The 25,178-nt window shown below is 37.6% G+C and overlaps 1 protein-coding gene across 1 annotated transcript; it reads right to left on the reverse strand.

Moving 5' to 3' along the window:
* Positions 1 to 528: 528 nt before the first annotated feature.
* CEP55 (centrosomal protein 55) lies at positions 529 to 22,271 on the reverse strand. Its single transcript, XM_079138535.1, has 9 exons — positions 21,971 to 22,271; positions 19,362 to 19,556; positions 16,927 to 17,202; positions 14,423 to 14,491; positions 7,651 to 7,801; positions 5,995 to 6,299; positions 4,669 to 4,740; positions 3,534 to 3,659; positions 529 to 1,931 (listed from the first exon to the last, which is right to left on the reverse strand). The coding sequence occupies exons 2-9, from the start codon at positions 19,542 to 19,544 to the stop codon at positions 1,731 to 1,733; spliced, it is 1,383 nt and encodes a 460-aa protein (XP_078994661.1). The 5' UTR covers positions 19,545 to 19,556; positions 21,971 to 22,271; the 3' UTR covers positions 529 to 1,730.
* Positions 22,272 to 25,178: the final 2,907 nt, after the last annotated feature.

The following is a 25,178-nucleotide window of genomic DNA, read 5'->3' on the forward strand; positions in this document are numbered from 1 at the left end:
GATGATACATAACTGGGGGCAGGGTAAGGCAAGAATGAGGAAGGATGGATTATGTAGAGGAAAATGGGTGGGGAGGGGGCAGAGGGAAGGAAAGATAATAGAATGAGGCAAATGTCATTACCCTATGTACATGAATGATTACATGAACGGTGTGACTCTACTTTGTGTACAACCAGAGAAATGAAAGTTGTACCCCCATTTGTGTACAATGAATCAAAATAATAATAATAATTAATTAATTAAAAAAAGAAAAGGCATTTCTCATATCTACGAGGTAGACGTAAAACATGGCTTACTTAAAGGTTCTAAGGTAAGCAGTTCCTTACAGCCTATATTTATAATTAAATACTAGGGTCTTTGCTGCAACACTATAGGCCCGAACAAGAACTCTCTGGCTGAAGAGTATTTCTATCTTTTGTTCAACTATGGTTGGAAATATTGTGAACCTGGGATTACTAAAATAAAGGCAAAATTTTATTTCCATAAACAAAACTATACAACGTCTGTGATCTTTCCCCAACTAAATAAGTTAGTGTGCTTATTGTTCTGCCTTTGGAACAAATAAAATCATATTTATTGAGCAAGAGTTGTTACCTATTCAGCAAAGATGCCTGAAAGCACCTACTCACAGAGCACCTCTTCACAGAGTTGCTGGTTCTGGAGTTTTCTAACTCCCTTATCATTGTACAGCATTTGTTAATTTGGAATTCCCAACACTCCTTCTGGGGTAGAAATCTTAGAATATCAATATACGTACATATTCACTAGACGTAGCAAAACTTATTAAATAATTTTATTCTTTTGTCCTTTATATTGCTAACAGTAGCCCAGTGGTAAGCATATTGAAAACCTGACAAAGTAAAAAAATTTGGAGTTTGCACAAAGCATGTATAAAAATCTATTCAGAGAAACAAACAGCTGATAACTACATTGCCCAGTTTTAAGAGTGCCAAAAAGAAGAATCAAAATAAAATATCTACAAGTTAAATGAGAAGGCTAGATGGTTTTGTTAAAATTCATTTGAACAATTTTAACTAACCAACCTGTGCTAATGAAATTCAAGTCAAAGTTATAGCCAGACAATATGAGAGAAGACATTGTGTGTGGCTACTTAAAAATATTCAGAGAATTTGCTTTGTGCTTAGAACATAGCTGGGTTTACCATTTCAACAGAAAGCAGCAATAGATTGTGAAAATTCTCAACTTTTCTAATAACCGTTCTGTAACAGCAAGGAAAAATTGAAAATAGTCTTACCATCTTTTAACAATGGACATACATATTAGAATTGCTATTATACTAGGTGCTTAGATTTAAAATAAAAATGTCAACATAGTCAGATCCCTGGATAATTACCTTTGATTTTTTAAAAATCACAAAATATAAAATATTTGCTTGCTGGTATAACAGGTTTAACCCACAAGCAATAACCTGAACTGTCTTTCCTTTATCAAGTACTTTAACAGTGCAAAATGTTAGTAGTCTCAGTACACACTGCTCACCACATTCAGTCATTGCAACCGAATGATGAATCTTCCAAGGAGGTGTCACTGCCAAGAAAGATATACAGTCGCCAAAAAAATACAATGATGTGCTCGCATACCAGAGTGCCAAGGGTAGAGAGGCAGTTTTTTATATGCAAGCAAGAGTTGGAATATATAATTCAAAATGTCCACAAGCCAACATAAGATACAGTATTGAATCTTTTGGCACAAAAACAAACAATAGTTTGCTACTTTGAACAGTACTCAACATGGACGAGGAGATCTCGATGCTCAGTTGCTGGATACTGTACATTGCACTTGGGACATTCCACCAGGCTTTCGTTGAGTGCAGCAGAGGGACTTTTTGGTGAGGCAACCTTTACTCTGTTTTCTGTCTCTCCTTGAAAAGCGACTAATGGCTCTGTGAGGGCAAACTCATGAAGATGTTTCTGAAAAATAAAATTAAAATGAACACCATCTGTATATAAGGCACATTGTTCAGCAATTTAAACTGTTTCATAAATTGTCTAGCTGCCTCGGCCCTGTAGACAGACTTTCTTCTGAATCTCTGTTCATCAATATTTTGGTGGTAATATATAAGGTGGTGATAAATGACTAGGATAATGACTGTTAATTCCTTAAATTGCCCAGGAGAGTACTAGAGTTGGGGGTTAATACAGACAGGGAGGCCTGTGTGTGAGGCTGATTACATTTTACTAGTTTGGTAGAATGGGAAATGTCAGCGATAAAGAGCTTCGTGGAATTAAGAGCAGCGAAGCATTTTAGCAGCTCAAACAAGCTATAGACAGAAATTACTAAAATATTATATAATACCTTTGAGACTTTCCTTTTTCCAATTTTTTTCTGAAGAACTTAGAACAGTTAAAGTTTAAGAGTGAGTATTTTATAGCACACTATGAAGACACTGGACAGTAGGAACATGAAGAAAAGTACAGAAAAACTACAAGCTCACATAACTCACATATCTTCTGGCTTCCTATACTTTAAAAATAGGCATTAACAGAAATGATTCTAATCTTTACTTTTAAATATTATATAAGTGCCTGAAATCAATGACATACTAAAAAATAGAGCCATATATATATTTTCTTCCTTTTATTCACATAGAAACTACAAATTACTTGCTTTTCAAAATTTATTGTTTTTTTCTTTTGAAAATGGAGGAGTTATATTTGTAACATTTCACCATCTCCAACTATTCTGCAGTATTAGAAAAATCTGACATGTATTAAAGGACATACACACACAGGCATGCAGACACACTTCTCCACAAGGTTTGATCTGAAAGTTTATTAGTAAGATGAAAATAAGTGAAAAACTATTTCCTCATATTAACAACATTTTTTAAAAGGTTTATGTTTTAAAAGATTATGTTTCCAAGGTAACTCCCAAAACATGCTTAACCTATAATATACCTAAAAAAGCATATTAACAATAACAATCCATTATCCCTAAACAGAATCTCTCTCTTAAAACATAATTTCGGTTGAGGATTCTACTGCAGCCCTACCTTCCACTCTTTCCCCTAAATCGGGTGCTGTTTAGTGCCTCTAGAATCATAGTACCTGGGGTGGGCGAGGAAATGATCCCAGATAACAGTAATGTAATTATTATTTTGTGGTTCTATGTATTGAATACAGTACACTGTACCACTGAACTACATCCCCAGCCTTTTATTTTGAGACAGGGTCTCACTAAGTAAATGAGGGTCTAGCTATATTGCTGAGGTTGGCCTCAAGTGTCAATCTTCCTGCTTCAGCTTCCACAGTAGCTGGATTTATAGTGTGCACCACCACAATGGGCCTGTAACAATCATTACCAAGAGTAAAAAAAGGTCTCTCTTTCTAAACTCTGAATTGAGGTTCTAGGGGTAGTTGCTTCAAACAAGGGAGGAGCTTACCTATTGATTTGAGATAAAGCTAGCTGTTCCTTAAGCTGTATCCTTCTGGATTGGGAAGTGATTTGACATACAAATGGGAAGACAGCAGAAGAGAAAGACGGAAATTTTGGGTTAGCCATTCTAAACTCACCAAGGATTCCAATTGTGTTATTTGATTTCTTGCTTTTCGGAGTTCCTTAAGAATTATATGCAATTGATGCTGCATATTTTGACGGTCAAGTTTTTCATTTTCAAAGTCTAAAGTACAGGCCTGCATCTGAAAATGTCCAGGAAAGACAATTACAACTTAAAGACACTGTCTAGTTCTCTTGACTGGATGTTTGCACTTTTTGTTTTGTTCTGTGGTACTGAAGATCAAACCCAGGACCATGTGTATGCTAGGCAAATGCCTTACCATTGAGCTACATCCCCAGTCTTAGATGCTCACATTTTTTATTAGTATCAGAAGGAAATATTTGTTGTACCATCATAACAAGAACTCACCTGAGCACAGTGAGATATTAATAAATGAAGAAGTCTGTGGCTGAGGACTTGGTTTACCCAAGAAGCAATGCAAAGACTTGAGGTACAGGTAATAAATAGCAGTTTTGGAAATTGCTGGTTGAAATTATCCCATCCCATTCCTCTTTTGGGGGGGGAAGAGCATGTGAAGGGAAAGAAATGACTGTTCCCCGTTTTTGAATATACTAAGAATCTCTGCTCTACATTCTGAGAACAAATAGTATATTTCTGAATTTTTCTTGAAGTTGCAAGATGGCCCTTTTTTCTTTCATTTGTTTTCTTTCTTTTGTGTGTATGATATTGTGAACTCAGGGGCATTCTACCACTGAACTATATCTTATATCCCCAGACCTTTTTATTTTTTATTTTGAGATACAATCTCACTAAGTTGCTGAGGTTGGCCTTAGACATGCAATTACCTTGCCTCAGTCCCATGAGTAGTTGGAGTTATAGGCTTGCACCACTGTTCCTGACATAAAGTGGCCCATTAAGAGACTGTTGGTCTACAGTGGGAACTAAGGTCACTGGGAAAGAGTAAAATTTACCAAGGCCAGCATCTACTTGTTAAAGAAAATTACTAACTCACCTCAAAGATTCTGGTTTAGCTTAAGGACTACCCATAGGAACATATGGGTAGAATAGTTAATGTCATTTTAAAACACTTCTCACAATTTTCAAACAATTCTCCATAAAACAGTGGAACATGAAGGGAAATTCCATTTTCTAATGATTGAACTGAATTTAGACACAACCCCAGTGAGTACCTGTTGTTCCAACAGAGCTACCCTGGTTTGTTCCTCTTGCTGCTTTAACAGAGATGTGTAAAGAAACTGGACCTGTTGGACACAAAGAGAACCAATGTTGTCTCATCTGACCTTTCATCACTTGACCAGGGCTGAATGAGAGGCTCACATCACAAGTTACATCTCTAACCAGGACACCTGCTAGGCGAGTGACTCAGCCCAGCTGGTGGTTAGATGGCTCTCTACGCAAGTACCTCCCTGACTCCTAGAGTTCCCTGAGTCAACAGACTGACCACTGACAAACAACACCCAACTCTGCAGTGGCCACACCCCCTTTCCTGGAGGTTCTGATATCCGCCATCATTTCAAGCAGGAAAACACAGCAGGCAGTGCCTGGCCTCTGTGGCTGCAGAGCTGGAGCCAAATTTAATCCTATCTGAGTAATCTTTCCCAAATGTCACTTGCAGCTCACCCATATAGACAGAAGTGAGAGCCATAAAGGTGGAAAATGTTAGGCTATTAATTCTCTCTCCCCCGTCTCAACTTCTGGAGGAGTTTTTATATTTAGTTATTATAATAGTAGTAATAACATTGACTTTTATTTACTTTACAGAGCACTTTTACATTCCCTCAATTACCCCCTCACAAAGCCCCATGAAGCAAGTAGAGGTTATTATTCATTTGACCTGAGAGCCAGTGAGAGATGGTAGGTGATCTGCCTAAGGCCATATGTCCTAAACTAGAGACCAGATGTGGACTCCAAATGATGTTCTTTCCATTACTCTATGCTGCCAAGCAAAATTTAAATTAATGACTTTCTGTCAAAGTATTCAATTTTAATAATCCTAACTTAGTAACCGCAACATCACTAAGACATCCTGGCTCAACGCTGTGAGTGTAAGACTGTGGCAGGTGCTATGTGGATTTACTTGAGCACAATCTCTCAAGAAGACAGCCCAGGGTCAGCCCTCTTCCTCTTCCTACTTTACATCTGCTTTCGGCTTCTCACACATACCTACTTCCTTCTTACTCAAAGGGAATTCCCACAAAGTCACCTTGCTGGATCTTTCTTATCATCGGGTCTTTTTCCAAATACCATCTCCTCTGATAGGCCTCACTGGCCCCAATTTCTCTGCCATGTCACCTAGTTTTATTTACTTTACTCACTTATTTGAGTCCTTCTTTATGGTCTGCTTCCATGCTAGAATGTAAACTCCCATTAGGGGGTAGGGTCTTATATTGGTCCTTGCTAATTGGCTAGTGGTTAAAATCGCCCCTGACACTTGGTAAGTACTCAGTGAAAACTTTGAATTATGTGTAATGAAGAAACTTTCTGGTCAAGCTTACCTGAGATAAGAGCTCTTCAGATCTCTTCCTCTCTTCTTCAAGCTTTTCCCTGGCAATATCATTCTCTTCCTTGAGTCTTTGTATTTTCTCTGTTTTATGCCTATCATCTTCCAGATCTGCCTTTCTTTGCGAACACAACAGCTGATTTAAATCTTGAACTTCTTTTTGAGTTTCTTCATATTTTCTTCGAAATTCACTAAGTTCAAAACTCAACTGAGTTATGGTTTGTCGTTCAACCTCTAGATCTTTTTTGGCATTTGCCAAGAGGTGGTTGTAATATTTTTGCTTCTCTTCTTGAAGATAACCTACGATGAACAACATCACGGCACAAACTCATTTCATAAAATCCATAAAATTCCTGAGAAGTTAAACTTCAAACATGTTTCTATAAATGAGATCATATCATTTCTTCAGCTTACAAAATGAAGAGTCAGGAGAGGGGACTATGGTTGATATTTGATGGATTAAGAAACAGAAGCTCGGGTACATTATTTGAAGTCACAAAACAAACAGAAGCACTAGAAACAGTTATATAACCATTCTGTAGGGAGAGGAAGTCCTTGATGTCTAAAGATAAGTCAACAAATAGGGACAAAAGTGCATAATTTAGGATATGGAATTCATTACCAAAATCAAAGACAGAAGCATGAAGATGGGATGGGAAAGGCAGGGTCGGACACTTCTGTACTGTTACTAGATTATTTTAATAAATGCTTATATTACTTTAAAAAAACTCAGGGCAGAAAGACAAAGAAAGAGGGGGAGAGAGAGAACACACACTCTATTACCAAAGAAAAAAATTAGACTTGGACCATAACTAAAATTCTACTTCCATATGTGTATATAAAGGTGCTACAGTAGTAACATTGTCCTATTAGGACTCAACACCTTGAATTACCTCTAGAGATGCTCCCTTTACATTTTCCTTTTAGCATTAGCTTCTTTTTAAATATTCAGGTGTGAGGCTTCAAGATGAGGCTCTGGCTCCCTTGCTTTGAGCATCTCTTTACATAATTCAAGGATGCTTTCCCCTCAGGGCTGTGGGGCTTTTAAGCAGTGCTTTGCATGGACTTCTCTTTTTCCTAGCCGGTCAGCTAGAACTGCTGAACCCATTTCTTCATCTGTAAAATGAAACTAATGACCCTTCCAGCCCCACCTCTTAGAGCTGTTGTCACCTTCAACTGAGATCAGTGTCAGGTGAACTGCAAATAACTTGGCAAAAAGACAGCACCATGAGTAAGAAACTTCATCTCAAGTCTGTGGGGAGGTTCAAACTGGAGAATCATCTACAAAACTTATTCTTCCTGCTGGGACTGATATGAATTAGTGCTGAAGGGAAGCAAAGTAAACAGACAACTGGTGACGTGGTCAGCTCTGAGAGAACGCAAGCTGGAGAAGGACTGTGAAGGAGGACCAGGCATGCATAGGCCGAGGAGACATGACTTCAGAGCTGCCAGTCATGACCTTCCAACCCTGTCCCATCTTGTGCCCTTTGTCTGAAAACACGAGGAAATGGAACAGATCTACAGAAAGGGATTTCTTACCTCAAACTCAGAAGACTAGCTCTTGTTTTACTTTCTAACACTTATCTATAAAAATCTAAATTTGATGACTCACTCCTTTTGGAAAATGTCAGGCCAAAGAACATTTCTGTACCTTCTGATTCAGTCTTTTTTATCTGCTGTGGGAGTGAAGGAACAGCTGTTTCCGTTTTGTTTTCCAGCTCAAAGATCTTTGCTAAAAGTCCTTTAACATAGGCCTCTCGCTGCTGATCATACACAAGCCACTGCTGATTTTTCTCCAGAGCCTTGTAGTGAAGACAAAAGAAAATCAATGCTATAATAAAAACCAAAAATCTTCAAATGGACAAGGGAGTCCACCTGATGTAGTCTTTTCTAACTCTTAAAAAATCTGTATGGCCCACAGAATAATTATGGTCAACCATTATGTCACACACCTTTAGAATTCACAACAGTATGAAAAAGTCACAGTTTACGTGGGATTAAGTTCCATTGATTGCTACTTTCTACACACAGTTTGCTTTGTGTCTGCGGACACTTCACGCTCTGTAAACTACAATGCCTTTGCAGTAGGCAAAGAAAAGCTGCTCATATCCCACTTCAAAAAAAAGCTCTGCCTGGCTGCTGGTAGAGGGGGTTAGCCATCTGCCTCTTGCTATTAACTCCTTCAAGTCTCTCTGTGCTTTGGGGCTGAGTTAGGTGGCCTTACCCAACATAAAATCAAGGGCCTGGTGACTTCTGCCTGACATGGGATGCTGATCAGGAGTAATATCTGGTCTGAAGCTCCATGGAGCTGACAAAGACCTTATCAGGTTTTCAACAGGTCGGACGGTCCCCATAGTATTTCTGTCCCCTTCCTTTTCCTGTCATAGATGTTGGCCCACGATAAACCACCTGCATTCTTAACTCCACTTCAGGGTTTACTTTCTGGAGAATCAAACTTAAATTGAACCCTTCTCTTTATTACCAATTTCATCCTTTATATCTGTTAGAATCCAAGTAAAATCTCCAAATTGGGATAGCTTGCCTGTTCATATAGGAGCTTCACACTTGCAGTGGACTGAATAGTGTCTCCCCAACTTCATGTCCAGTTGAAACCACAGAATGTGACCTTATTTGGAAACAGGGTCTTTGAAGATACAATTGGAGGCCATGATGGAGAAGAGTGAACCTAAACACACTGACTAGTGTCCTCATCAAAAGAGAAGACAGACAGACATCCAGTACTCTGGGAGAAGAGGGCCATGTGAAGACAGAGGCAGAGGCTGGCCTGCTGCCACAAGCCCAAGAGTGTCTCCAGTCACCAGAAGCTGCAAGAAGCAAGGAAGGGTTTCTCCCACAGCCTTCAGAGTGAGTGTGGCCCTGCTGACATCTTGATTTCAGACTTCTGGCCTCCAGCTTGTGAGCTAATACATTCCTGTTATTTAAGACACCAGTGTTGTGGTCATTTGTTATGGCAGCCCTAGGAGAGTAAAACAGTACTTACTGATGCAGGTTTTTTTTTTTTTTTTTTTTTTTTTTTTTAAGTTGTAGATGGACACAGTACCTTTATTTTATTTATTTATTTTCATGTGGTGCTGAGGATTGAACCCAGTGCCTCACACATGCTAGGCAAACACTCTACCACTGAGCCACAACCCCAGATCCCTGATGCAGTTTTTAGTAAATGTCTACTTACTTTTAAAAATGATTTTTACTTTATCAACCATCCTCAGCTTTTTCTCTGTTGTTTCTCTCAAACAGATAAGATCATGCTTTTCGAAAAGGATTCTTAGTCTTCAAGTACGATACATCCTCAAAAGTAATAAATACTAACATAACAAGCAGAACTGTTTGAGTGGGGAAGAGGGAGGCAATTCACTTTACTATTAGTGCTAATGTTAGTTTTTCATTTCAATCATATCTTTCCCTCAGAAACTTAGAGATGCTGTGACAACCTAGTGGGCCACCTAGCTTAAGATTCAAAACTTATAAAATCACAACTACACTCTGTAGATCATCTGCCTGATCTGCAACAAGATATTGGTAAATATATAAGAAGCTAAATTAACTTCAGTGGCTGAAACAGAGTGGAATATATGGTCATGGATACGTAGATTTATGAAGCCCCAACCGAGCCCCAACTGTGAGAGTGATCAAAGGAGACAGGAAAATCTATGAAACAATCTAGCAGTTCCTTACAGACACTATAAATTTGTGTAAATACATCTCATCTTAACCTGATTATGAGTCCCATGGAAAGTGGGATCTAGGCTTGTTTTGGTGTTTTTGTTATTGTTTTGTTTTTTATACTTCCATGCAAGCATTCACTGCTTCCACGACATGGAACTACATGACAAATGCTTGTGAACGATGACAGTAACATTAATTGGTACACAATAGCTACAAGGATCAGCAAGCACAATGCATGCCCTTGAGCCCCCAACTGACGTTTGGGTGTTCAGAGGAGGTAGGAGAGGCTAAGAATCTAGCTGTTCCTTGCACACACTAGAACAATACATTTAGAGCAGTTCAAAAAGAATCAAACACTTTCAGAAGTCTATTAGTCACTCACTAAGTAATGTACAAAAATGCAATAAACCCCTTTGTAATGAAACTAAGATAACTGTTTCTATAGGTTTACAAGTGCTTAATATGCACTTCTTGCATCATAATTTGTCTCAGATCTGTTGTGCTGCAATATCAGTGGACATGGCAAGCAGGATGTCTCTCTTCATATGCTTCAGGGCTGCCAGAAAGAAATGATACAAATACAAGGTTCTTGACAGAGAGCTGCATAGTGTAACTTCGATGAAGTGAAACACACACTGGAAGGCATCTTCAAAAGGGTTTGATTCCTTTTGAACCACCCTGAATTTGCAGTAGGTATACTAAGGAGGAGGAGCTCCCCTAGCTCACAAGTTGCCATCTCACTCTGAAGGGGCAAGGTGGAACAAGTGGTTAATACTATTCTTTTTTTTTAAATCATTATTTTTAAAAAAAAATTGTTATTTTTAGTGGTTAGTATTATTCTTTAACATGTACACATATAAACAGGCTTTCCCCCAAAGAACACTGGTTTTGTATAGCAGGGATTGGAACCCATTCACTTATATCTCATGGGACAGGCTATAAATCCAGGTCTCATTGTAGTTCATACCTTGAAGACCTGTGACAGAATCCACACACCTCATTATTGAGTATGATGTCAGATTATTAACTATTGAAAGACCTACATCAATAGCCCTCTCAATCTTAAAATGACCTATCAGCACAGAAAAAATTCTTCTATTTTAATCTCAATTTGAAAATAGAATAATCATGTTTCCTTTGACAGTAGCTGCTCATTCCAGGTCCCTAGTTCCAGGATGAAGAGTGCTAAGCAATGTGAAGGTTTAGTTGTAGATCAGGGACTCTGCTTTCTAGAAAAAGACACATGCAGTTGAGCTTCATATTCACAAAGATCTGCATACACAGAAACTGACAAGTCTAGAGGGTTCCTCCATGCTTTGCTAGGCTTCATCTATAAGCATCTAGAACTCATAAGCAAAGTTTCCAGGTACAGAACTTAAAGGATTTTCAGTGTTTGCTTTTTATAGAATTAGGAAAGGATTTAGCAGACAGAAGCCATCTCTAGAATCAAAGACAGTCCAGGGCCCTTCAGTCACCAGCCTGGGATACTCTGCTCTCTGTATCCATCAGGCAACTTTAACAATGGTTCTTTTTGTATGGCTTAAGAGTTAACTATCAAGGTGGAGATACTGTATACCCATTCTTTATTATAACCTCAATGATGTAAAGTTCTGTGGATGGCTGTTTTCATTGTAGTAAAGTGATTTAAAAAGTCTATCTCTTTGTTGAATCTTAGTGATAGGTCTACAATTACCAAATGTACTTTTTTTTCAACTTTCCTGTATGTGTAAAAGTTTTCATAATAAAATATTGGTGGAAAATAATCAGCCTCAAAGAAATATCAATACTAACAGCTGGACTTCACAGTAAACCTAGTATAGTTGAGAAGATGGTTAAGAATCATGGTGTATCTCAAAGTAGGCTGTGGTACTCACTTTCTTATTTAGATCCACTGCCATTCTTAGTGAAGTTCTTGTTTATATCCTATGCATCTTTCAAAGAAAAGACTCATGAGGACGTTGGGTTCATGCTCAAATTTAGTTCCTAAGAGAGGTAGCACTGTATGATTCGAAGAGCATGTGTATATCCAAATATCTGTAAATTATAGTATGTTCAATACTAAAGAAACCTAATTTTACATCAAATGTTACTTCTTTACATTTATTAAAAAATTTTTTTAGATGTTGATATACCTTTATTTTATTCATTTATTTATATGTGGTGCTGAGAATTGAACCTAGTGCCTCACACATGCTAGGCAAGCCCCCTACCACTGAACCACAACCCCAGTCCATCTTTACACTTTTAAGAAGGAAATAATTTGAGTCAACATTGGATGATTATGAAATATTCTTCCTGTAAAAGAATTAGTGGATACTTCACTGAAATAGGAAACAAAAATACACACTGGTTTGAGATCTAAGAGGCAATATCCCAAAAGGCCACATGATGGCGATGTTACTTCAGTAAAGCAAATGTTTCTTTACTTCACACCTCTTCTCTGCATCTGTCTTTCCTCTAATAGTATCGATAAATGGATATCAGTAAACTCTGATGTTATCAGTTTTTAATCTCTAAAATCAACATTGCATTAATTATCCCTTCCATTTTCTGTCATCTACACATCTGTAAGACATGTACTTAACATGTTCATCCAGGTTATCAATAAAAATGTAGAATATAGGCAAAAGTGAAATCCTATGAATACTGCTAATGCTCTCCCTCCTCTTTTGACAGGCATCCACTAAATATTCTGTGGGCAAAAATTTCAAAGTAGGTTAAATATGTTAGCCTCTATTGAAGGAATAAAACCAAGTGTGGGTCAATTGATAAAACTGATGGTAGATTAGATAGAAGCACTATGTACGTGGTAAATGTACCAAGGTTGCAGTCTGAGCTACAATCATGTAAGAGAGTATCCTCCTTCTTAGGAAAATACACTGAAGTATGTCAGCTTAAAGGGTGATGGATATGTGTAACCATCCTCAAATAGTTAAAAGAAAATACTTTGTGTGACTATGTGAAAGAGAAAAAAAGAGCATATAAAAATTGGGCAAAATGTTAGTAATGTTTAAATTTTTATAAAGAGGATATGGGCATTATATGTACCAATCTCATGCTTGGAACTTTTTTGTTCAGTTGAATTTTTTCCAGATTTAAAAAAATAGTTATTGTTTATTTTCCCTAAATTGTTTAAAAATCAGATTTTTTAAATTAAGAGCAAGAAACACTTATTAAAACTTCCTTTTGGCCATTTGTTTTATCCAGCTTGTACTAACATAATTCTTAAATACAAGAGCACTGACATCTGACAAGTTTACAGCATTAACTCCAGGTTATTCTTTCAAAATGTCAGCCAGATCTAAATGGTAGCTGAGGAATGATACAGGTAGGCCTTAAGAAAGGTATATTCCATTTTTTAAACTTTTTTTAAAAATATTTTTTAGTTGTCAATGGACCTTTTTTTTATTTATATGAGGTGCTGAGGATCAAACCCAGTGCCTCACACACACTAAGCGGGTACTCTTCCACTGAGCCACAACCCCAGCCCGGTATTTACCATTTTTAAGGCTTATAAGTAAAACAGATTACAAGCTTCAGTAATACAAGATGGGCTGGGGGCAGGAAAAGGCAATAGGAACTATCAGGGAGCTATAATCTTAGACAAGATGGCTAAAAAAAACCCTGTTCCAGCCTCCTCCTAGAAAGTGATATTCCGGAAACATATATAACTGGGGAAAGATATCTGGGAAAAAATCATCCCTGGCAGAAAGAACAGAAAGAAAAAAGGTGATGCCTTCAAGGAGTAGCTGAAAAGCCAGCATGATAGAAATAAGGTGAAGCAAGAGGTGTATAAAGTAAATTATCCACAAATGTGCACATTTAACAGGACTAATATGCATAGAATGTGATAAACTTCAGTGTAATATATGACACAAAAAAGCCTATTTTGATAGTTTCTTTTAAATTATGTTGCTTCTTTATTTCAGTTACCTCTAGGTAAATCACTTTGATAAGGGTAGAGTAACACCCTATATACAAATACTCAGGAGATTTAAATTCTTCTTTTGAAGATCAAATAGACTTCAAGGGACACTTGTTAGATGAAATAAAACAGGAATCTTAAGAGCATGCTTATCAGAGTAGGCATGCCAGTAACATTTCTGCAATCAAAATACTTATCTACTGATCTAATAATTAAACCAAGAACTTTGTACTTCATATATCTAATATTAAAACTTGAAAAAAACACAGAAAGGAGTTATGTGTCTTCAGTTTAGACAATTCCCCTGAAAATCTACCTATCCATTTAAAACATCAGTTTGAAATAATGCAGCTTTATCTTATACTTAAATGACCTCATATCAAATTCTAGAGGAAAGAAGTACTGAGTGTACAAAAAATGTTTTTCTTTTTCAAACCATACAAAGCAAATCCTAATTCCAAAAGAAAGATTTCAAACTAAAGAGTACACCTTGCATGAATAAACAAACTATAAATTAAATTACATTATAATAAAATAGTTGGAAAAAATTAGATTTAGAAAGGATGTTGTTGAAATATTTGGTAGCAGTGGGTAATTTCTAGGGCTTTCTAAACTAAAGAGAGCACTTAAAGGAAAGGTTCTCTTGAATGCTTGGGAAGAGACAGGCAATGATCACAAACCACTCGGTTCTCCTGTTTTACGACTAGATTTTTTTTCAAGTAACAATGCTCATGTTTCAATTTCTATGAAATTTAAGAAAAAATGAATAAGTCCTCTTTATCTTTTAATTAACAAAAAGAAATGAACTTACATCTTTTAGCTGTACTTCCATCTCATGAATATTACTCACTGATGAGTTGAAGCAGTTTGCAGCCACAGTCTGTAAATAACCCAATATTGGTTAAAGGTACACATTTAACAACAGAAGTGTCCTCATTATATTTGGTTCCATAAAAACATACTATTCTTCTCTGGGGAATCCCAAAATTCAGATCTGGAACATGATGGTGAACCATCAAACCTAGTGATAGTTACCAGAGGACTATTAAGATCTCCTGGAAGCTTCCTAAACAAGCTGTAAACCCTGAGATTTCAGATCTCATTTGACTTCTGATACGTTCTGGACCCCAGGATCATTAGAATAGCCTTTACTGCGTGTGAATAAACCAGTGGTTTTTACCAAAAGCCGTCATAACAAAACAACTTGGCTATTTCAATGAAACTGGAAAAATATAAATTGTCAAACAAAAGATAAAAAGGATTTTTTATCAAGAATTATATTTTGTATTCTGGGCACAGTGGTACATGCATATAATACTAGCAATGTGGGAAGCTGAAGCAGGATTACAAGTTTAAGGTCAGCCTCAGTAATTAAGTGAAACCCTGTGTCAAAAACTAAAAAAGACTGGGGATGTAGCTCAGTGTTGTAAAACACCACTGGGTTCAATTCCCAGTACCTAAAATAATAATGATAATATTATTAATTATAATAAGTAATAATATTTCGTATTATTACAGGTTGTGTAACTCATATCCAAAAATCTTAGGACCAGAAGTATTTTGTGTTTCGTACTTTTTTGGCATTTGAATATCTGCATATACATTATGAGATATTTTAGGGATGGGTTTCAACTCTAAACACAAAATTCATTTATGTTTCACACACACTTTAAACACATAGCCTGAAGGTAATTTTGTACAAAATATTGAGTGTGCCTGTGTTCTGACAGTGGCATTCTGGTGCTCAAAAAGTTTCAGATTTTGGATTTTGGGATTAGGGTGTTCAACCTGAAATAATATGTGATAAGGAAGCCCAAAATATTTCTTTTTCCAAAGATATTCTATTCACTCACCTTAATATATAGCCCTTCCTTGCTCAATTTAACCCTCTAGGTAGGAACTATGACAGAGAGGTTTCGCCAAATCCTTTTCTTTTTTTCCCTAAGCAAACTACAGACTAGATTTCCCAGTTACCTCTGGGGTTAGTGGAACCATGGGATTTTAAACTATCTAATATAGGGTGAGCAGAAGTGAAATATGCCAGTATCAAATCTGGCCCCAAACTCTCCCAGGCAATTCACATGTTCTCTCTATATCACAGCTGCACACAGAGCACTTAGTGGAAGACTTCCTCCCAAAGAATAATAAAGCCACTAGAAGCCACTGGATTACTGAATGATTCTGTGGAGCAAAGCCTTCTCCATTCCAACTGCACTAGATGGTGACAGAAGGGGAAAATCAACTTTTCCTATAAAGACACTAATATTTGCAGGGCATTTGTCACAGCACCTGAACATGCTGATGAGCAAAAATCAACACCAGATAACCCACAAAATTATTTAAGAATACATCTTTAAAAGTTAAAAGTTCTACTAAGATTCACATCTCATGTTAAAAACAGAGAAACTAGTTGGGTGTGGTGGCACACACCTGTAATCCTACTACTTGGGAGGCTGAGGCAAGAAGATCACAAGTTTGAGGCCAGTCCTGGGAACTTAGTGAGATCCTGTCTCAAAATAAAATAAAAGAGGCTGGGGGGATGCAGCTCAGTTATAGAGGGTTCCTGGAGTTAATCCCCAATACCTCACCCCCACCAAAAAATAAAAATAAAAATAAAAACAGGAAGGGGGAGGGTGGGGGACTAATTCTTGAACATCCAGGAAAGATTTTAGTCAATTATTTGAGGTCTGACTATAATGTTTCATGAGTTTCAGCTCTGTGGATTTCTCTAGAAAAACCTCTTTGCACTCATATGGAGAAACACTCCATTGCCTATGAAAGTATGCATAAATGTATAGGTCAGATTACTATGTCCACTCCAAAAGGGAGATAAAGTGCAAAGACAGACCTCTAATAGCAACAAGACATTACATATTTGAAAGCTACAGATTGTCGTCTATAGGTGGTATTAATAGTTGTGTTAGTATTATTCAAATGATCAAATTTCCAAAAGAATCAAAAATTTGATCAATAAGTAATTCTTCACAGAGCACTCAGTATTACCAGATATTATGCTAGGCACTTTAAACTGTCACACTGAATCAATATTCACACCTGGTTTTACCGATATGGAAACTGAGGCTTAAGAAAGAGGTCTGGTGAACCCTAGCATTGTCTCTAAGGTAGAAGTTAAGGAATTTGTTCAGTCACACCACTAGCAAGTAGCAAAAACAAGTTCTGGACCCCTATACGTTTACTATACTGTCTCATCATCTAGCAATCATACTTCAATAAACTCAACTTTTCCTAAGAATTATCAATTATATTCTTAAAATTAAAAAAAAAAAAACCTAAGTTTAAAGAAATTATTAGCACCTGTGATACACGAAGTGTGCTGGCTTTGCTTTCGAGTTCAGCAAGTTTTGCCGTCGTGGCAGACAATTGTTTTTTCAATACATCTGTCTCTTCAGATAAGGACTTCAACAACTGCTCCCTCCTTTCACCTTCCTTTGTTTTCTCTTCCAGCTGTTCAAGCAATGCCGTAGTACTATATCTGGCCTTTAGCTGGTCTCTGAGTCGCTGTATTTCTTTGTCCTTCTCTGTGAGGTGATGAGCATTCTTTTCCCTCTCAGCTTCAAGAACTCGAATTTTCTAGATATAAACTAAGAAGACTCTTAGAACAAAGCCAGGTCAAACATTCAGTGAAATGATATATTTCAACAAGCATTTATGAAGTGTTTATTATATATCAAGTGGTTTTATGATACCAGGATCAAACAGGAAGATGAAGCCAAGTTCTGTACCCAGCTCCCTCATAAGCCAATACATCAATATATGCTCTAGTTACATACATATACAATGAATGTGCACAGACACAGAAAAGAGAAACCATTTCTGTCAAAGGTGGGGAGTATTCAGCAAGTAGATATAATAGTACCATTTCAATATGTTTGACAAAAACATTTGGGGACTGCCCTCAATTTTGGGTGCATAATTCAGGAGGGATACAGACAAACCACAAAGTGTTGAGGATGTTAATCTACAGAATCTGAAAAATATGAGGCTAACAGAAAAGCAAAAGGAAGCAAATTTCCTCAAATGTCTGATAAGTTGTGTTCGATAAGGGATAGACTGTTCTATTTAGTTCTAATGGGCACAATTACAACGGGGTAGAAGTGATAGGACTTTAATTTCAACTGCTTATAAAGGAGCAAAGTGTTCAGAGCTTGTCAAAAGAAGTGAACTAGAAAGACATCTCTCAGGAAAGCTGTAAGATTACCTTACCAGACTGCAAAATAACCTTTATGTTTATGAAATGGTGAGAGTTCATTTCTCAATGTTTAAGTATTTATCTCAATTTATGTTGTAATAAAAGGCAATAATCATTCAGTTTTATAATGTGCCTATAAATGGAATTTAAAGGAATCAAATGATACTCTATTTTCTAAATCTGAACAATAAAAGCACTTTTATAAAATAAATTAAAACCAAATTTATGATTAAATTTTTAAATCCTCCCAGTTCTAGTAAGTTCCCTATGCCATAACAAATTAAAAATTAGAGAATCTGAAATATAGTTAAACAGCATGCAAAATGCCAAAGCATGCAATAATTTTACCTCACAGGGCCTCAAAGCAAATGTTACTTGAAAAGCAGCCAATATGTATGATAAAATGGTTTTAAACATTTACAGATAAATTTGAATACTATTTAACACTCTGAAATGAATAGAGGATTAGAATATCCTAAATGGATAGATTTGATATTTTACATTTAGTAAGCTAACATAAAAAAATTGTATGATTATTGGGTAAATAATTTCTCCTCTCCTATAATAAAAAGAGATATAAGAATGGCACAGTATCCTTAAAGTATACATCAAAGAATAATAAATACAGTATTCCAAAAAAGCATAGAAACGCAACACTTATAAGTTACAGAGCCAATTAAAAAACAGGGGCCTGGGTTGGGGTTGTAGCATGTGTAAGGCACTGGGTTCGATCCTCAGTACCATGTAAAAGTAAATAAAATCAAGGTACTGTGTCCATCTACAACCAAAAAAAAATTTTAAAAACAAAACAAAACAGAGGCCTGAAAATATAGCTCAGTGGTAGAACACTTGCTTCGCATGCTCAAGGTCCTCAAGCGGGAGCAGGGGGTGTTGGGGAATGAAAACCAGTATGTTTTAAAATCTTAAATACAGTATAATATAGTTTGAACATGTTCTACCAAAATCTTCAATGCAACGATGTTGGGAGGTAGAGCCCAATAAGAAGTAAACAGGTGATTAACCAAATAAATGTTTTCTTTTTAAATTACTCATTCTGTGGCATTCCATTATATCAGCAACAATAACAACCACCAAAACAGACTAAGACAAAGCACAACAAAAATTATCAAGAATAATCATGTCATTAAGCTAACTTACCAAAGAGTTATAGAAGGAATTATGAATTAGGTAATTATTTTGTTTTAAGTAACTGAAAGAGAGTACAGTATTATGTTGAAGGCGTAAAACTATTAATTAAGATGTCTTAATTCAGAAATAAACTTAGTACCTAGTAATCTCAAAACACATACTCAATTACATTTAAAAAGTAAGAGAAGTTAGTAAGAACTAAAGTATGTCTAAAAATTGGCAAAGTCAAACTACAAATTTAAGACTCCAAATCTAAGGGTCAACTTTCCAAAGCTAAAGAACTGGGTGGGACAAGGTTAACGGCAAAATCACAAAGGTGGCATCAGGAAATCATAATGCATCATTTTCTAAGAAAGGTTACTACAACCTAAAGGGCTAAAAGATCATTTACCTCCAAAAGTCTGTGTCTGTCTTTATCAGTCAGTTTCCCTTTTCCACTTGCGATTTCATCCACTGATGTTTTTAAAGCTGCAATTTCTCCCTTAAATTTTTCTAATGCAGTTTCTGATTTGGAGTTACCAGGCTTCGATCCCCATTTACCTTTCATCAACTCTTTGGGACTTTTGGAAGACATCTCTGAAATGGCCTATTAAAAATAAAAATCAATTGTGTTTATAAGTCTGAGTTTAAACATTTAAATTGCAGGTTTGAAACAAGTAGAATAACCTATTCTGGTCTAAACTGAAAGAATATCCAAACCAGTGGGGTATGGGAGGAAAAACTGAAGAAGACATCTGTAGTGTTATGTTTTTTCAAAAAAAAAAAAAATCTCAGGTAGTAGACACATGCAGAGTAGTGACCTTCTAAAAATATCAATTTGCACACTTCTGTTTTGTGCAGTATTCTTTACATGTGGTAGAGTTAGATAAAATTTTTTTGTTTAAAAAACAGTGGAGGGGTCACAATCATTACAATGAAGCCTGAAAGAAGTAGGTCACAATCAAGGATGTTTCATACCCAAGTATAAAAACATGGTGATAAATTATCTAATTCTTAATTTATTGGCATTGAAATACCTTTACTCAACATTATGGTATATTTTCTAATTGAGAAGATATGATTAGTTCAGTTCTATATTAATAGCCACTTGAGAAAGCATAGTGGGAAGAATTGAAGAGACTCCAAGAGGAAACATTCATAGGAAAAGAGGCACAGTATTCAGGGATTTCAGCAACAAAGGGAATTAAAACAAGGGGTCAAATTAAGTCTGATAACCCTACTAGATGACAGTTTAGAAGCAAATATATAATACAACCTAAGCAGACAAATACATTGTGCAACATACCATACATATAAATAGTACATAAAAGTACTTTAGGCCTAGGGGTGTAGCTCAATAGTAGAATGTTTGCTTTGCAAATCCAAGTCTCTGGGCTTGATCCCCATCACTACAAAAAATAAAAAGGAATTCTTCATTAAGGAGATTTTAAAACATCATGTATCCCAAGATAAAAGGGCAATGTGACTATGGAATCTGGAAGAGTATAAGATTTTTTAATCCTTAGAAAAAATACTATAGAATTTACTATTTATTGGGTAGCCTAATGATACTAGGAACAAATAGATAAGTGAAAAAGAAGACTTGTTTCCTGTTGTTATGGAGCTTTTGATGCAGTAAAAGAAGCAAGTCATAACAGGAAACAGATCACAGATTCTCAATTTTTTTTTTTTTTTTTTTTTTTTTGGTACTAGGGATTGAACCAAGGGGCACCTAACCACTGAGTCACATCCCCAGCCCTTTTTATGTTTTATTTTGAGACAGGGTCTTGCTAAGTTGCTTAGGGCCTCACCAAGGTGCTGAGGCTGGCTTTGAACTTGTGATCCTCCTGCCTCAGCCTTCCAAGCTGGTGGGATTATAAGCATGCTACACCATGCCTGGCTAGATTCTCAAATTGTAATAAATACTACACAGGACATGAACACAGTAAAAGTGATAAATGATGCCAGTTTTAAAAAAAAAAAAAGGCCGGGGGTAGGGGAGGATCTAGTTAGATAGGATGGTGGGGAAGTGACTTGTAAAGTTGTTCTGGGTGAAATCAAAAAGCCTAAAAATATCAGAACTGTGTCATGGACTGAAATGAACAAACCATGTATATAATGGTCGTGGATTTTTGCCTATTATAAGGTCTAAGACTAAGATAGCTAGTAAATCTGGTGAGGCAAATGCAAGGTTATGGTGTATGTAAGTTCCTTCTTATGCACTTCTGTTGCTATCACCCTGTGAACCTGATACACTGGGTTAACAGAAGTCATTAAGACAGAAAAAAAAAAGGTGGAAATATAGATCAGCAGAACTTGAAATAACTGGGTAACTGGGGATATTTGCTTCCTAACCGTTAAACACGACCTGCAGTGACTGACTATCGCTTCCAGCCTCTGACCTAGACCCTGCTAGCATCTCCCCCACAACCTCCTTTAACCGTATTTTCTACACTCAACAGGGTCCCCTGTTCAGACCTTACCTGGTAGTGGCATCTTCTTAAGGAATCCCTCCCTCTGTTAACCCTAATAAGTGATACAGCCTCCCCACAATGCAATCTGGCACCCAGTTGTATTCTTTCCCAGCTTTCCCCCACAATTACTTCAGGAACTGCACTTTGAAAAAGAAAATTTATTATTATTATTATTATATTATTATTTTGGTTATCCATACAGCCTGACAGGAGGTGCTCAGAAATGATTTGCTGAATGGCTGAAATGATCTATGGTCATGCTGGACAGAGAGGTGACCAAAGAATTTCAATCCAGTAAATTGCACAAGGCATGTATTACACACTATGTATTGCACAGGAGAGGCAAATCTCACAAAGCCTCTCACAAAAGATCTCACGTGGGCAGAGACACGAAAAGAAAAACTTCAAAGAGTAATTTTCTCATCTCTAAAATGAAGGTGTTTGTGGAAGGGACAGGAAAGCGCTAGCTGATCAGTAAAAGCTGTATACTAACGAAAGACCTTGGCCAAGTCACTTGGCCTCTCTGTAAGGACATGGTAATACGCACCGCAAAGTCCAAAGGAGAAATCGCTAATACGACGGTCGAGAGGCGCCCGCTCAGGTGCGTGGCACGAAGCCAGGGCCAAGAAAAGGAGTATAGATTAGGGCTGGCAGAGATTGAGTTCGGGGGCCGCGATCTGCCCACCGACTCCGCCTCCCGCACGGTCTAGCCCGGCCCGGGGGCCGCGGGCACCGGCCGCACAAGCCACCCTCCGCGGCCACCGCCCCAGGGTCAGCTAACACCTGAGATGAAGTAGCGCGCTCGCGTTTGCCCCGCCACACCCTGCGGCGCGAACGCTGCTTCCGGGAGTTTGAATCCCGCGGCTGCGGGGCGGGGCACGTCACTGCCGGCAGGTTGCCGTTCCCGGATTGGCTGAGGCTCCCCGGCCGGCGAGGGGCGGGGCCTGAAGCCTGAGGCGGGCAGAGGCGGGCCGAGGTCGAGAGGCAGGGCCGGAGCCGAGACAGGGCAAGGGGGCGGGGCCGAAGACGGAAACTCTTCCCCGGTGCGCGGCTCAATCAATTCTGTCTTTCAGTTCTCTGCGGACTCAGGCATTACTATTCTTAAAGGAATAAATCTAATAACGTTGGACTGGGACTAACTCGTTCTGTGTGCTTGGGCATTATTCACTCCCAGGACCAACCCTGGGAGAACTGGATTGCATAAGGTAGTACAGCCTTCCTGTGTATCGCGTGTACTGACCTCTTATTCTGCTAAAAATCCTAGAAGAGCAACCCCGAGTGTAACAATAAAGAGCTGGTGGGTAACGCCCAGCTTGAACGCTTAGATTTTGAACCCCGGAGCGCTAGAGCATTAGCTCCAGATTGCTGCCTGATGCCTTTCTATTGGTCAAGTCTGGATCTTGGTTAGCCACCTTGAGAACTTTACTGCTAAAAGAGGCACAGGAAGTGTTTGGCAGGGCCTATCTTAAGACCAAGCATAAATTCACCAGAAAATTAAAACGTAAATACGCAGTAGTAAAGCATTCTGGGAAGGTTGTGTTGTACCAGAGTTAAACTCTAGGACTATCTGAGTTTGGTTTCTGACTGACTCCTCCTTAGTTATGTGAACTTGTTACTTTATTGAAACTCTCAGAGCCTCCGCGTCCCAATCTGTAAAATGATTCAAATTATATCTACCTCGTAGATATTATAACCACTCATAGAATGTTTATATGAATTAAATGAGATAATCCAGGCAAAGTGCTTAGCATTTAGTAAATGTTCAGTTGCTGTTAGCCATTATTATACAAAAGGCAACTGAATAGAATTCATTCTATTACTGAATAGAATGAATGAAAAACCAAGTAGTGAATTATAAAGGATACAAAAATGCAAGATGTTGGTACCTGCTTCCAAGGAACTTTCATCTGGTGGGAAAGACAACACTCTTGATTTGCTGTTTATCTGTTTGCATTAGGTATCAGATGGGATTGAGATGGGAGAAAATCTGAAAAAGTTAAATCAGGGTGTGAACATTATTCATTGCCCAGAGTTGAGATGAATGGCAAAATTAGTTTCCAAAGAAATTTAATAAGACAGAGAAAGAATCACCCTGCTCACCTTAGATCTAAATGGGGAGCAGAGAATTGGAGCAAGGGGGAAGGGTTTGTGGAAGGGAGTGTGGAGAAGGGTGGCACCCAGCAGACTGACACGTCCACTGTGCCAGACACTCCAATTCTACACTGTTCTCCACAAACATTTTTTGGCTCTCTCTGTGAGTAGGAACCCTGAGGAAGAGGAGCAAACAGGAGGCTCACTGGCCTGGGAGGCTTTTTTAATTTTGTAATTGCCCTAGTTAGGCCGTATTTGCTCTTTACAGAAAGGTGCTGCCAGTCATGGACTTGTCTGAAGTTGGAGGTTTCCATGAGGTCTTACAAGACGATTGCACTTTGATGTTGACAGTTCACTCAGGGATATTCTAGGACAAGGATTCAAACTCATCTTTATTCATGTAAGGAGAGAAATGGAACAGTCAAGCAAACTAGGTCTTTATCTCAGCAGGTGAGCTCATTTTCTTCCCAGCAGGAAAGTGTTCTTGAGAAACCAAAACAGTATCAAAGAGCTGCTGCGTGGGCTTAGAGTTATTAAATGGAAATAGGGAGATTGTTGTGATTGAGAGTGCCTGTCACCTTTGAAAGGTTACATCTTCCAAAGGGATGCTAATGAATGCACAGGGCCTCATCAGCTGACAGAGGTGCATGTCCAACAAAACTTTCTGCAATGATGGAGAGCTTCTTCCTGCTATATCCAATATGGTAGTACTAGTCATATATAGCTAATGAGTGCTTAAAAAGTGTCTGCTGTGATTAAAGGACTGAGTTTTAAATGTACTTAATTTTGTTTTAAAAACTGATAGTTGATTTAGTTGCTAGAAAACTTTTAAGTATGTTTAAGAACTTGGATACCTACATTTTTTTAATTTTCAATTTTATAAAATCTAAATATAGATCAAATATTTCTAATGAAATTTTTGTGTCCAAATCGAGCAGATTTCATAGACTTAGTATAAAAAGGAATATAGAATATTGCATTAATACTTGTGTATATTATTATATGTTAAAATCATAACATCCTGGATATATTAGATAAAATATATTGCTGAAACCAAAATACATGATAACAATAACTTAGAAGAGGAAAAGTTCTTTTGACTCACAGTTTTAGAGGTTCAGTTCATGGCTGGCCAACTCCATTGCTCTAGGCTCAAGTGAGGCAGAATATCATGGTAGAAGGACGTGGAAAGGGAAGCTATCAGTTTATTGCAGCCAGGAAGCAGAGGGCTGGGGAGGGAAGGAGAGAGGAGTCAGGAGAACAAGATATAATCCCTAAGGGCGTACTACTAGAGACCTCCTACCCCTAGCCATGCCCCACATCTCCAGTTACCACTCGGTTAGCCCATTCAAATTATTAATCCATCAAATGATTTAATCCACTGATTAGGTTACAGCTCTTATAAGCTGATAATTTCAACTCTGAACATTTCTGCATTATCTCACATATGAGCTTTTGGGGGATGCCTCATATCCAAACCACAGTACTCCCCTGTTGCGTCTTACTTTTTTAATGTGACTGCAAAAACATTCAAAATGATAAATGTGATTTCTGTTGCATTTCTATAGTAGAGTTCTTGTATGCACACAACAAAATTTCTTAATTCAGATCAATTTTTTTTTCTAAGTTTATTTTAGAACACATGGGTTAAAAGTGTAGTTTAG

This window comes from Sciurus vulgaris, assembly GCF_902686455.1.
Source record: "Sciurus vulgaris genome assembly, chromosome: 4".
NCBI classification, from domain to species: Eukaryota; Metazoa; Chordata; class Mammalia; order Rodentia; family Sciuridae; genus Sciurus; species Sciurus vulgaris.

Bases quoted from the DNA above. Each gene is read 5' to 3' on its own strand.
- CEP55 (XM_079138535.1), bottom strand. From the start codon at position 19,544: ATGTCTTCCAAAAGTCCCAAAGAGTTGATGAAAGGTAAATGGGGATCG. The intron at 14,492-16,926 runs GTGCTAATAATT...GGTTATTTACAG, and splicing joins GCACACTTCGTGTATCACAG to ACTGTGGCTGCAAACTGCTT. The intron at 6,300-7,650 runs GTACAGAAATGT...TGTTCATCGTAG, and splicing joins AAAAAAGACTGAATCAGAAG to GTTATCTTCAAGAAGAGAAG.